This window comes from Phocoena sinus, chromosome 10 (genome assembly GCF_008692025.1).
Source record: "Phocoena sinus isolate mPhoSin1 chromosome 10, mPhoSin1.pri, whole genome shotgun sequence".
NCBI classification, from domain to species: Eukaryota; Metazoa; Chordata; class Mammalia; order Artiodactyla; family Phocoenidae; genus Phocoena; species Phocoena sinus.
In genome coordinates this window covers 59422403-59435834 of record NC_045772.1, presented here as the reverse complement: position 1 = coordinate 59435834, position 13432 = coordinate 59422403, and the positions used below count along the sequence as shown (strand labels likewise).

General features: G+C 51.4%; 2 protein-coding genes across 11 annotated transcripts; both read left to right on the top strand.

The window, feature by feature from the left end:
* The first annotated feature begins 5319 nt into the window (after positions 1–5319).
* On the top strand, positions 5320–9588 carry MYL6B (myosin light chain 6B). 4 transcript variants are annotated; one of them, XM_032644228.1, is made up of 8 exons: positions 5320–5508; positions 6830–7045; positions 7760–7787; positions 8000–8143; positions 8373–8546; positions 9076–9153; positions 9308–9345; positions 9483–9588. In XM_032644228.1, the coding sequence occupies exons 2-7, from the start codon at positions 6857–6859 to the stop codon at positions 9334–9336; spliced, it is 642 nt and encodes a 213-aa protein (XP_032500119.1). In that variant the 5' UTR covers positions 5320–5508; positions 6830–6856; the 3' UTR covers positions 9337–9345; positions 9483–9588. The 4 variants fall into 4 exon arrangements, with proteins under 4 accessions (XP_032500119.1, XP_032500116.1, XP_032500117.1 ...); XM_032644225.1 differs by having other exon boundaries at positions 5321–5508; positions 6811–7045; XM_032644226.1 differs by having other exon boundaries at positions 5321–5508; positions 6747–7045.
* A 257-nt stretch (positions 9589–9845) lies between these two features.
* Positions 9846–13060, top strand: MYL6 (myosin light chain 6). 7 transcript variants are annotated; one of them, XM_032644224.1, is made up of 7 exons: positions 9847–9966; positions 10238–10265; positions 11118–11261; positions 11467–11640; positions 11738–11815; positions 12121–12165; positions 12869–13060. In XM_032644224.1, the coding sequence occupies exons 1-6, from the start codon at positions 9964–9966 to the stop codon at positions 12147–12149; spliced, it is 456 nt and encodes a 151-aa protein (XP_032500115.1). In that variant the 5' UTR covers positions 9847–9963; the 3' UTR covers positions 12150–12165; positions 12869–13060. The 7 variants fall into 7 exon arrangements, with proteins under 7 accessions (XP_032500108.1, XP_032500115.1, XP_032500114.1 ...); XM_032644223.1 differs by lacking the exon at positions 12121–12165; XM_032644218.1 differs by adding an exon at positions 10626–10728 and having other exon boundaries at positions 9919–9966; positions 11738–13060.
* The last annotated feature ends 372 nt before the right edge of the window (positions 13061–13432 follow it).

Below are 13432 nucleotides of genomic sequence, written 5' to 3'. Positions count from 1 at the left end.
GTTTTCCTTGTAGTTATTCTCACAGTCTTGGTGGGCATCCGTCCTTTCACCTTGAGAGTCTTTTCCTTTGCGCCTCTGATCAAGTCAGCACATACCTTCTCCGAAGACATCACGCTGTAGCTGCTTAGAGTAATTCTAAGTCAGTGAATCTCCACCTCTGGTTCTCAGAGTCTCTCTTTAAGAGCCAGGCCGTGGTGCAGCTTCCTGACCGACTTGTTCCTCCGTGAGAGTGAACAGTGGTGAGGTAGGCGCAGGTGGACTGGAGCTCCCTGCAGCTGAGACTGCTTCTTAGAGATTGAGTCAAGTTCATTAGTGGTCAGAACCTACTGTGGATGCAATCACCAAGATTGTTGGTAGCGTTGAGGGTGGTTAAGGAACTGTGTGAATTAGCTGCTATTGAGTTTCTGGTGAGATTCATTCCCAGTCACAGTGATGAAGTCTGTTACCGATTATTATCCTCGGGGCTTTCCAGGGAAAGGATTCCTAAACCTGGTGAACTTGGAAGCTCTGTGCCACAGCACAGGGTCACGGAGTATCAGTGGCATGTTCAGCCACATCCAAAAGGGCTTAAGGCCCCACCCAGTGGGCAGCTACATGAGAAGTATTTTATACCCATTCAGAGCTGCTCACCCTGAGCTCAGCTCCTTTCGGGACCCTTCCTGGAATCCAAGCTAGAGAAACTGTGTCCTATCCCTTCTAATTACCACGTGAAGGAAGAGTGAGATGGAGGAAGAGTGAACTACTGAAAACTGAGTCACTGGAATAGGAACTTGGAGATTCCATAACTGCCTCAGGGGAGCTTTATCATCTTCTCTGGAATTTAAGATGCTGTCCACTGGGAGGAGAGGAAAGGCTCAAGGGAAAGAACTAAACTCAGCCTCCAAGGAGTTGTCAAAATCCACCTTATTAGCAAAAGCTGAATTTAAACTCTATGCCATTGGGACTTCCCTGTTGGCACAGTGGTTAAGAATCCACCTGCCAATGCAGGGGACACGGGCTCAATCCCTGGTCCAGGTAGATCCCACATGCTGCAGAGCAAGTAAGCCAGTGCGCCACAACTACTGAGCCTGCGCTCTAGAGCCCGTGAGCCACAACTACTGAGCCCGCGCCCTCTAGGGCCCCCGTGCCACAACCACTGAAGCCCATGTGCCCAGAGCCCATGCTCCATGACAAGAGAAACCACTACAATGAGAAGCCCGCGCACCACAACAAAGAGTAGCCCCAGCTCGCCGCACCTATAGAAAGCCCATGTGCAGCAACGAAGACCCAACACAGCCAAATATATATATAAAAAAAAATAAAAGAAACTTTATTAAAAAAATAAAAATAAACTCTATGCCATCAACTAACTCAGCTCCTAATTTTTTTTCCCAATAACTCCTTGGTACTCACTGCTGGTTCTTCTGCCATCTCTACTTCCTTCCCATAAACTTAAGAGCCTTGACTGTGAGCAAGAAGTCTCTGTTGCCCTTCCCCAGACCCAAAAACTGAAGGGGTGAAAACCCCCAAAACACAGGGCAGAGGAATTTATATTTCTAAGGTCTCTCGTTTTATTATTCAATACTGGGCATGTAGCCCAAGGCCTGCTGTTCTAGCTGGCTTCAGAGATCTTGCAATGTGTGATTTTAAGAAGCACTCTTTACCTAGTTCATCACTTCCAAGTAATTACAATTCCAGAAAACTAAAGGACATGGCACAAATTCTTCCATCCCAGAAGGGTCCCTACTCTTTCCCAACCTTTTCAAATTCAGGATACATATGAGAAGAAGTACGGATCTACGTATTAAATACAAGATGAGACAATTCAGTACACTGTTGCTCTTACACAAAGATGAAGTAAACTAAGGGTCATTAATCACAGGAATTAAACAAATGCTAATTTGTTATTTCTCAAACAGCTGGTCTTTGACACTGGCACCTCTTCCAGAGAAAGGCAGAGATGATGGCATATGGGTACACTGTCACTGATGTTTACAAATACTGCCCTCTTGGAATGTGGCTTTATTGGCCCAAACAACATGCTGTAGTTAACTGGGTGTGGCAACACATTTGTCTACTCGCCATTTGCCCCTCTTCCCTACATACAGAACCCCAGGGCATTCTTAGTGGCAGTGTGCCAGCCCCAAGGGATTAATCACAATCCTCTTTGCTGGATACTCACTTTCCCAGCCTCCACTGCAACTCAGAGTGGCTCTGTGATCCAGCTCTGGTCAATAAGATGTAAGAGGAATACACCTGGGGATGGAGCGTCAACAGAAGAAAGCCCTCATTTGCTCCCTTCCTTTCTGCTTGGGTCATTAGTGGGAAGATGTGACGCCTGGAGCTGCAACAGCTTTCTTTAAGGCCTGAGGTCACTAACACAAGGAAGAAAAGCTAACATGATAACAGAGATACATATTTTATAAATTAGAGTTATATTATAACCTGCTTTTTTCACTTAACACATAAGCATTTTTACACTTCATTAAATATTCCTTGAAAATATAATTTATAATGGTCACAATGTGTACAGTTCCTTAGAATGACTGCCCCATAGTTTAACTGATTCTCTATTGTCAGAAATGAAGGTAGTTCTGCTTTGCTATTCACTGTGGGAACACAAAAGTATACACATCTCAAATGATTTCCTTAGGATAAGTATAATTGGTGGGTCAACTTATGTACTTTAATGACTTTTTTTTTTTTTTGGCCACGCCACGTGGCTTGTGGGATCTTAGTTCCCCAACCAGGGATTGAACCCGGGCCCTCAGCACTGAAAGTGCAGAGTCCTAACCACTGGACCACCAGGGAATTCCCTAACGACTTTTTTTTTTTTTTTTTTTTTTGGCTGCGTTGGGTCTTTGTTGCTGCGCACGGGCTTTCTCTAGTTGCGTCAAGCAGGGTCTACTCTTCGTTGCAGTGGGCAGGCTTCTCATTGCAGTGGCTTCCCTTGTTGCAGAGCACAGGCTCTAGGTGTGTGGGCTTCAGCAGTTGTGGCATGCGGGCTTGGCAGTTGTGGCTCGTGGGCTCTAGACCGCAGGCTCAGTAGTTGTGGCACACGGAAGTCCCCTAACGACTTTTAGTACAGTCTTCCAAACTACATTCTAAGGAAATTATATGAATTCTCTACTCCCACCAGCATTACACAAAAATGTTTTCCTATATTCTCTTTTGGATATTACAATTTTAAAAATCTTTGCCAAATGATGGGCAAAATTTTGCCTACTTTTACAGATTTTCCTGTCTCTTCCCTCACTATCAGATTACCAATTGTCATTTCTTGGTGAAATTAGTAGGCTTTCTCTCCAGCAGCAGTCCCCCTACCTGTTAATTTTCTAATCTTCGGCAGGAATTCAGAAAACATTTGTGGAGCATTGCACTAGAAAGGTACTACTGAAATGTAAAGGTAAGACTGCCCTAAAGAACTAAAAACCAATCTGACACACAAAGCAAAGGCAACAAAAGCAAAAATAAACAAGTGGGACTACATCAAACTAAAAAATTTCTGTATAGCAAAAGAAACAACCTACTGAATGAGAGAAAATATTTGCAAATCACTGATAAGAGACTGATATCCAAAATATATAAAGAACTCAAACAACTCAAAAGCAAAAAAACACGAATAACCTGTTTAAAAAAATGGACATAAGATCTGAACAGACATTTTTCCAAAGAAGACATACAGATGGCCAATAGGTACATGAAAAGGTGCTCAACATCACTAATCATCGGGGAAATGCAAATCAAAACCACAATGAGATATCACCTCATACCTGTTAGAATGACTATTATCAAAAAGGCAGGACTTCCCTGGTGGTGCAGTGGTTAAGAATCCGCCTGCCAATGCAGGGGACATGGGTTTGATCCCTGGTCCGGGAAGATCCCACATGCCGCAGAGCAACTAAGCCTGTGTGCCACAACTACTGAAGCTGCATGCCACAACTACTGAAGCCCACGAGCCTAGAGCCCATGCTCCACAAGGAGAAGCCACCACAATTAGAAGCCCGCACACCGCCAGGAAGAGTAACCCCTGCTCGCTGCAACTAGAGAAAGCCCGCGTGCAGTGACAAAGACCCAACGCAGCCAAAAAAAACAAAAACAAAAACCAAACAACGATGCCACAACTAAGAGGTGGTGCAGCCAAAATAAACAAACAAATATATTTTTTACAAAGCTAGAAAGTCATGCCATAACTACTTCTACTTGGCAAACTGCCAAAAGGCAGCCACAAAGGAAAGCAGGAGGAGTAAAAAGATCAGATAAACCACATCTTCGAAATCAACTTCTGTGTAAGTGATGAAAGACACTAAAAGGCATCTGTTATGCCCTCACCCAGTCTTGTAACCAACCATATTATACAACCCATTTCTGTTCTTCCAAGCTTTCCCCAACCAGCAAATATCACTTCTGCACTGCCCATAAAGTTAACTTATGCCTCACCTTTCTGACCTCCCGAGGGTTTTCTACTCTGACCCGCTGCCTGCAGGCCCATGCAAGCCCCAATGTCCAGCAAGGTATGCCGCCAGGGCATTTACTGATTCAGCAAGTGAAGTTGGGCCTGCCTGGGCTGGTTCCCTCCCGACACAGATGAGACCTTTGATGAACATCTGGGGGATGTACAACACAGGGAATATAACCAATATTTATAATAACTATAAATGGAGTATAACCTTTAAAAGTTGTGAAGCACTGTTGTACACCTGAAACTTCTGTAATATTGTACAACTATACCTCAATTAAAAAAAAAAAAAAACAGATCTAAAAAACAAACAACCATCTCCGGAAAAGAGATGTCCAATGCTGGGAAGAGATGTCTTAGTCACGGGCTGGAGAACCCAGTCCTCCACTCCAAGGAGACCTGTGAGGAACCGACAAGGTGGCTGGCGCATACGCGGGGCAGAATGGAGAAATCTCAAGAGACTGGGGCAGGTGACCCGGCTCAATTCCAAAATTTAACACTTACTTCAACTACCAGTTCATTTCAAAAACTGTTCCAAGTCACTGTTCCAAGTCACAAGGCAACTCAACAGCTTCTGTTCTCTTTCTACCAAACCGCAAGAGGGAAGGTAGAGACCGCACCACTCTGCCCCGCGCAGTAAATGCTTCCTACTACTTGACCTCCATCCGGCCGGCTGCAACTGCAGCCTTTCCCCACGTTCTGCGTTCTCACCAGTGGATTCAGGAAAATATCCCCACCCACACTAAACGCGTAACGCAGGCCTGAGCAAGGGAGATATCCTGAGGGACCGCGCGCGGTTTTAGGGTCAGGGAAGAGGATTGTAAAGTGCTCACTGCCTTTCGGTTCCGGGACAAGAATCACTTCCCAACGATCGTGAGTCACCAACCGCCGCCGCGGGCCGGAAGTCACTGAGCCGGCGTCCGCCCTGCTCTGTAGGGCGGCGTTTCCCGTGAGCCCGCGGGCGCGCGAGGACTACGACTCCCGGCATGCTCAGAGGCCACGGGAATTAACCCTTCAGGGCCCGCGGATGCCCTGTGCCCCGCCTCCGCCCCTTACCTGGACCCCGGAGGGTGAGTTTTGGGGCGCTGGGGAGGGACTCTTTCCTTTATTTAAGGCTTAGGGGTGTGTGTGTGTGTGTGTGTGTGTGTGTGTGTGTGTGTGTGTGTGTGTGTGATGTACTCCCGGCTGGAGGAATGATTCTGACTTTCCTAAAATGAGACAATTTGCAGTAATGACATTCAAATGCTTTATTTGCGAGTGGGAGACCCAGCATCAACTCTCTGAATCCCAGGGCCTAAGAGGAATCACTGCTATCTTCCTCAGAATGCTATCTAAATCGTCTCCTTCTTTACCCCCAGAACAAAAGTAACCAGCAACCCATCCCCTCTTCCGTACTCCCCCCATCGACTTCCACCCTTCCCCAGCGCCCCCAACAAGGTTTGTAACCTGGCTACTGAGTCAGGGTTTTATTATCCCTCCGGTTGAGTGTGAGTACTCATGGAGCCCAGGGGACCTCTCGCATCCTTTTGGATTAGAGATTTTAGAAATTAGGCCCTTTGCCTCTCAGAGCTTGCCCTTCCCCCCAGGTGCCACCACGGAGTCCCTGCAGGTTCAGCAGGCACCCTACCTTTGTCTGACTTGAATGACCATAAGCTTGTGGACAAGGTTCCTTCCTTGGTCCTTGCCTTCATCCCCACCTCTAAAACAACACTGGGCACAGGGTACAATGCGGGGTGGGGGTGTCACACTCTTCTGTTGCTATTCTTTATATTGTGCACAGTTCCAGTTCTGGGCTGGGAGGGAGGGGGTTAGGGACTTGAGGTATTAAGGATTATTAGGCTGTGGGGCCAACTACCCTGCTCCTCATCCATGGTAAGAGGGAAATGGAAGAGCTGCTTGTTTCCTTCTCCTTTCACTACTCCCAGACTCCACTTGAACAATCCCAGTTCGCAAGGCCCCCATCCCTGCCTCAGCCTTCAAGAGTCTAAAGCTGCTAGGAAAAAGGGCTATTCTGAGTCAGGCGGTTGGGGGCCTGAAATGCCTGGATGCCCTTCTTTGCCTCACCCCTATTTCAGGGTTTGTCACTGGCAAGCATCCTATCCTCACCCTGGAGGTTAACTCCCCCATTCTGGGCAGTCTCTGGCCTCCTCCTCCTCCCCTCCCCCCCAAAGCGGCCATTGTTCTGGTCAGCATTTGGGGCGGGGTGGACAGAAGGGAGAAAACCTTGGGGCAGGAGTCCTGAACTGTAGGAGGCCAGGGGAGTGAGGGCAGGCCGTCATATCTCTCCTCTATCTCACCCTCCCCACAGCCAACTGGCTCCCTGCCCCTGCCCCCGCCCCTTGACATCCCAGACTCCCTGGCTATTTAAACAGAGATGGGTGCCCCCATCAGCACACTGTCCTTTGGCCACCGGACATCATGCCTCCCAAGAAGGATGTTCCCGTGAAGAAACCAGCAGGACCCTCTATCCCCAAGCCTGCTGCCAAGCCAGCAGCAGGGGCCCCTCCAGCCAAGACTAAGGCTGAGCCAGTGCCAGCACCAGTGCCAGCTGTCCTTCCAACCCCTGAGAAAACCCAGGAGCCCCCCATCGATCTCTCCAAAGTGGTGGTGAGTCCCTGGAAAATGAGAAAAGAGTTTGGAGGGAGTGGTACAAGGGTGGGATACAGCCTAGGGGACTAGGGGTATCTAGAAGGTAGGGAATCGGTAAGCACTGGATAACAGTGGCGCTTTCTCTTAGTACCCCATTTGGAAGCATCCAGGCTTATGACTCTGCTGTTGTCTTTGTTGTCACGTGTGTGTATGTACACACCCACACCCCCCCACCTTCTCACCGACCCTCCTGCTGGAGGCAGGGCCTGTAAGATGGGGAACATCTGGGTTCTGAGGACAGTTTCAAGGTGAAGGGAGGGAGCTGCTGCCTGTGCCTGGCTGACTATTCAACACTAAAGGCCACAGCTCTGAACCCCAGGAGGAAAGGCTGAAGAGGACAGACTTGTTAGACAATCACAGCTGGGGGCCAGGGGTAAATTTAGCTTTTGTTCAGCCCCCAGTTATGTGAGGGATGCAGGGCTCAGGGCAGTAGAGGGAGGGGAACAGGTGGCATGGGATTAACCCCGTTCCCTGGAAACCCTCCCCCCAATAATTCCTCCTCTTGGGATTCTCCCAAGGTCTTGAGCTGGGAATGGGACTGAGGTGGCTGGGCTCCCAGCCTGGTCCCTTTGGGCCCCTCCCCAGAAGTGGCTGCCAGTTGGTCGGGAGGAGTGTTGGAGAGGGATTGAATGAGCCCTGTCATCTCTCCTCACCTGCTCTTTTCTTCCACAGATCGAGTTTAACAAGGACCAGCTGGAGGGTGAGGCAAAGCCCCTGAGCCCACTGTCCATCCCAAGTCCCTCTTCAGATCCTCCTTCTATTCCCCTAACTCCATTCCCGACCTTGAAAACTCCCACACTAGTACTCTTTGTGTTCCCGGTTCTGCTCAGCTCAAGCACATAGTTTCTGAATCTCCTTTCTCCTGGTGGTGATGGGACCCCTTGTCAACACTGACCCCTCCTTATACTTCAGAGTTCAAGGAGGCCTTCGAGCTGTTTGACCGAGTAGGGGATGGCAAGATCCAGTACAGCCAGTGTGGGGATGTGATGAGGGCCCTGGGCCAGAACCCCACCAACGCCGAGGTGCTCAAGGTCCTGGGGAACCCCAAGAGTGATGGTGAGGGGACCTCTGGGACGATGCGGGTTTTCAGTTTGGTGGTGGAACCGAGGAATGTTGGTAAGGTGACAAAAAATGCTGAGGTGGGTCCCAGGACTTTAGAAACTGTCAGACGCAGGGGCAGAAAAGCATCGTGAATGTTGAAGGGATAAAACCCTTCATGGTGGGTATGGGAGCTGGGTCCTGGGTGACACTACAGTGACCTTTCCTTCACTTCTCTGATCTTCAGAGCTGAAGTCCCGGCGTGTGGACTTTGAGACTTTCCTGCCCATGCTCCAGGCAGTGGCCAAGAGCCGGGACCAAGGCACATACCAGGACTACCTGGAGGGGCTTCGGGTGTTTGACAAAGAGGCGAATGGCAAAGTCATGGGAGCAGAGCTCAGACAAGTCCTCACCACCCTGGGTGAGGCAGGCACCAGAACTCCTGTGGGGCTGAGAGGAGGGGGTGAACTAAGGAGAAGCTTGGCTAAGTAGGCAGAGCCAGGGAGGGATTACTTTCCTGTAGGTCATGGGCAGGAGACTGAGAAGGTCAGAGCCTTGGGGACAATCTGAAGGTCTTAATCCTGTGGAGGCTAAAGTGTGTGGGCTGCAGATGACTCCCAAAGGGCAGAGGAAAGGGGATGAGGTGGGAGATTTGAGTTTCGGTTTTGGAAGAGATGGTCGTACTCTATGATATGGTATGTCTCTTAATCCTCTGGAATTCAGTTTCCTTATCTGTCAAAACTTTCACCGGGTGTAACCGAGGTGAAACGGAAAGCAAGATTCAGGGACACGTTCAAGGCATGCTCATTACAGGGAGAGGATTCTCTTGGGGGACTGTTGCTGTGGGCAAGTCTCCAGGGTGGAAGAAGAGGAGGTACCACTCAGAAGAAAGAGGCCTAGGTTGATGAGGGAGGGAAGGCAGAGGCTAAAACGCCGTGTCTGGGGCTCAGGAGAGAAGATGACTGAAGAGGAGGTGGAGGCAGTTCTGGCAGGACATGAGGACAGCAACGGCTGCATCAACTATGAAGGTGAGGGGCCAGACAAGCCGAAGGGACAGGGGAAGCGGGGAGGCAGGAAGTTCGAGGTATGTGGGTGAGGCACCCTGGGACCCATATTATCTCAAGTCAGGTGGCTCATCATCAGGCCAGCTTCTGCAGCCCCTCTTGCCTCCTCTCTCTGCAGCCTTCCTGAAGCACATCCTAAGCGTCTGAGCTCCACAGGTAGGGCCCTCCCACTTCGCCTTGACAGGCAAGCCTCCTTCCCTTCCCTCAGCCAGGGTGGAAAAGCAGGGAAGTACATCTGCATGTCCTGCTGCGCGAGAGCGCCAGGATTTGGCAACTTTCATCTTTTTCCACAGGTGCGGTGGGGTCGGATACTTCCCCCCCTCCCGCCCCCCGCAGGCGAAAGCAAGTTCCTGCCACCAGGAGGCTATTGTTTCAAAATAAAGAGACGGTTCCTCCCTTGGTCTCCGACTCTGGCTTTCTTTATAGGTGGGGGAGGGAAGGAAGGAAAGGGAGGGCTCTCTTCTCCTCCCACCCCTCCCCAATCCGACAACCTCTGACTTTCTTGCTTCTCGGAGGAGCAGATTCCTCGCGCCCCACTCCACCCTCTTCTGCAGTTTCTGTGCCCCAGATAGGGCTGCTCAGGAGAAACGAACAGCAGTGGGTCCCGCCCATCTCATTACTAATATAGCAGCGTCATCTGCATAAACCCGGGCCAGGATTCCTATTGGCTGGGTCGGCTGGGGGTGACGTAATTGGGACGTACTAAGACTAGGGTTGGGCCCGGAACCGGAGCCATTACTGCAGGAAAAGGTCCCGCAGAGCTGAGCGGTCAAGATGGTGGGGCCCAGCGCTGGGAAGATGAGCGGGATTTGGGGCGAGAGGCGGGAAGCCGGGGATAGGGGGCGGGGAGAAGGCAAAAGGTAGGGGGTAAAGGAACCTGAGGGCCTTAAAGGTTGGAGGTGGGGTTGGAGTGTCGGGGATCCTGTCCTGCTGGGAAGCGGGTCCCCAGCATGAGAACGAGAGTTTGTGGTTCAGAGTTCTTGGGACTGGGATAGAAGCTTGGGGGATTGGAGTTAAGATGCTGACCGCTCCCCTTTTCTCTGAGCAGTGTGACTTCACCGAGGACCAGACCGCAGGTAGGTAATCTGACCCCTATTGAGGTCATGCTTAGGGAGAGGGACACTCTAGCACCCTCCAGCCACCTGTCTTCTCTTCAGCACCCCCAGGGGAGTACTTCGTGGATTCCCTTCTCCCTCCTTCTGGATCTTCCATTTTCTTTTCTCACTCTTTCTTCCTCCCTTCCCTTGTACTCTAGACCTGAGCCCCAAGCACTGGGTGAGTTTTAGGTGGTGTGGGCATGTGAAACAACTTGGTCACTAATGCCTGTTGTGTGTGGGGCTTGGGGACTGTGTATTAAGCTGCCTGTGCTCCCCTGTTCCTTAGTTAGCTACTTCTGCCTCTTTTCTCCTCCTGTGATAACTTTCCCCCTCCCCCAGCTTGGAATCGTGAAGGCTGTAGACAGCAGTGACCTGTTACTTTGTGAAAATGGAGCAGGGAAGTTTGCTGAGGATACTTCTTTGTAGCTGTACTCTCTGAAAGGTCTCTGTACTGGAGGGGTGGGAAGTGGCAGGCTGGGATGACCCCAGTCCCAGGCTGCTGCTCCCACTTCCTTATAAGGACAGGGCCCAGACAGGGCGGTGGCAAATCCCTGCCCTGAGTAGTGAGGTGAGGAGGCTGGGCAGGCTGCTGCAGGCGGAGGGTATGTAAATGGCTGGTACCTCTGCCAAGGGGAGGAAGGCTGGGTATTTATGTGGGACACCTGAGTCGGAGGAAGGGACGCTGGATCCCTCTTAGAGGGTTTGGGTGCACAGCGGTATAAATATCTGGTTTCCTCAGCATGATCAAAGTGGAATGGGCCGCAGGGGCTGTAAGGGAGGGTTTGGGTCAACCCCCACGTGCCCAGTGCTGATGTTTATCTGAATCCTCAGAGTTCAAGGAGGCCTTCCAGCTGTTTGACCGAACAGGGGATGGCAAGATCCTGTACAGCCAGTGTGGGGACGTGATGAGGGCCCTGGGCCAGAACCCCACCAACGCCGAGGTGCTCAAGGTCCTGGGGAACCCCAAGAGTGATGGTGAGGGTCCTTAAGAATAACTCTGCAGTGTGGTAGTGGGTCTGCAGTCTTTAGCTGATAGCTTCGCTTTGTCTTCTTAGGCCCTGAACTCAAGCAGCTCTTGTCTAGCAAGTCCCAGATAAGATTTCTCCTGCCTTGAGTGGGAACCACATAATCCCCAGTGCTGAGAATGCATGTGACTTTGCTTCCACCTCCTTTATGGCAGAGATGAACGTGAAGGTGCTGGACTTTGAGCACTTCCTGCCCATGCTGCAGACTGTGGCCAAGAACAAGGACCAGGGCACCTACGAGGACTACGTCGAAGGCCTTCGGGTGTTTGACAAGGAAGGGAACGGCACCGTCATGGGTGCTGAGATCCGGCATGTTCTCGTCACACTGGGTAAGGCTCTGCCCTTCCTTCTTGAGCTGAGGTGCCACCTGATAGACCTCATGAGTCATCCAATTCCAGAACGCTCACTCTTTCTTCCCCTCTGCAGGTGAGAAGATGACAGAGGAAGAAGTAGAGATGCTGGTGGCGGGGCACGAGGACAGCAATGGTTGTATCAACTATGAAGGTGAGGGACTAACTGGGGTCTCACGGAGGAAGCAGCCATACAGGGCAGCTCAAGTGCAGCATTTGGGGCTTTCCCTGTCCCTGGATTCAGGCTCCAAAAAGTGCCAACAGGCAAGGGGCAGGGCCCAGCCCAGCCCAGGAGTGGGAGGCCAGGGGGGTATGACAGGAAAGGAAGGGCTTATGTGGCATGAAGGGTGGGAAAGGGATGGGAAGTAAAATAAATGGATGTCTAATCCCTCGCCGCCTGACCCCTTCACCCCATGTCTGTGTCTTGTCTTCACCATTAATGTCTCTTCCTTCCTGCAGCGTTTGTGAGGCATATCCTGTCGGGGTGACGGGCCCATGGGGCGGGTACGGCTCCTCCCAGCCCCTCTTCTCTAGTTGACCTCCCCAGTGTTTTTCTTCCCAGCCTTTGCTCTCTAGCCCCTGCCCTTCCCCTACTACCATCTGACTTCCTCCTGGCATGTCTCTGCATGGAGCTGACTGGGGACGGGAGGGGTTCCTCAAAGAGGAAGACAGCCTGGGGGTGTGGTACCTCCTCCTCTCCTAGAATGGGCTGAGGTTTTGCTTCTTAGGGCGCTGGTGTCTGGGAACTCACACCAGCCTATCCCAGTCCTGCTTCATGGTCATCCTTTAGCCCGGGAGCACGGGCAGCTGGCAGCGGGGGGTGGGTTGCCTGCCCCACTGTGCTACTGTAGCTGAAGTCTCTTTCCCGTCCTTCTGCTGGGCAGCTCGGAGGTACCCTAACCCAAAACTCTGTCTTCTCCTCCCGCCAATGGCTGACAGTAGCTGTAGGTGTAGTTGAGAACTCTTCTGCCTCTGCTGTGTTCTTGCTGCTCAGGGTGGGGTGGGGAAATAACAGCTGGTGGGAGGGGAGCTGGGGGCTGAGAGGACTGGTCAGACTCAAGGTGGCCCCTCTGCAAACTGATCCCAGGGTTGGTTGCTGTGGGCACATTCCTTCTTAGGCTACCTTTGTGGTCTTGTGGTCTCCTGGCCCCTGGTGGACCCCTCCCCTTGGCCCTGCTCCCTGGATCACCCCCTCTCCTTTCCACAGAGCTCGTCCGCATGGTGCTGAATGGCTGAGGACATTCCCAGTGTGCGCGGACACCACGCCTTCCCTGTGGGAGACTGTGTATGTAGCCCCAGAGGCCTCCTAGGTGCTCTTGTCACAGTAGTTTTCCCAGATTGTCTCTCTTGGATGATGTTTGCCATCAGCATTCACCAAATAAACTTGCTCTCTGCCCTACATGCGGTTCTGCTTTCCTTCCTGAGCAGGGTGAAGGGGAGGACAGTCTGGGGTCAATGGACCAGAGGCTGGGGAAAGCCAGCCGGCAAAGGGCCTCTAGGAACCATCTTTGCTTGATTTAAGAAATGCTGGCCTTAGTTATTGATGCTACAATGGCTACCCCTCGGGGATTAGGAAAGCCATAAATCCCTGTAACAGCAACGCTGGCCACCCTTGTGCCATCCCATATGGCGCTGAGTCCTCTCCTAGCCCTCCCCAGCACTGAAGGCCTTTTGTCGGGGAGCCCGGGGAGTGTTTATTGGCACGAAAGCCAGGCCATATTAGCACTGCCTGAGCCTGTCTCTCACTTCAGCAAGGCTAGGGGCCAACAGT

Excerpts from the sequence above, each read along its gene's own strand:
- MYL6B (XM_032644228.1), top strand. The coding sequence starts at position 6,857 with ATGCCTCCCAAGAAGGATGTTCCCGTGAAGAAACCAGCAGGACCCTCT. Across the intron at positions 7,046-7,759 it reads TCGATCTCTCCAAAGTGGTG|ATCGAGTTTAACAAGGACCA; the intron begins GTGAGTCCCTGG and ends TTTCTTCCACAG. Across the intron at positions 7,788-7,999 it reads TAACAAGGACCAGCTGGAGG|AGTTCAAGGAGGCCTTCGAG; the intron begins GTGAGGCAAAGC and ends CTTATACTTCAG.
- MYL6 (XM_032644217.1), top strand. Across the intron at positions 10,266-11,117 it reads CACCGAGGACCAGACCGCAG|AGTTCAAGGAGGCCTTCCAG; the intron begins GTAGGTAATCTG and ends CTGAATCCTCAG. Across the intron at positions 11,641-11,737 it reads GCATGTTCTCGTCACACTGG|GTGAGAAGATGACAGAGGAA; the intron begins GTAAGGCTCTGC and ends TCCCCTCTGCAG.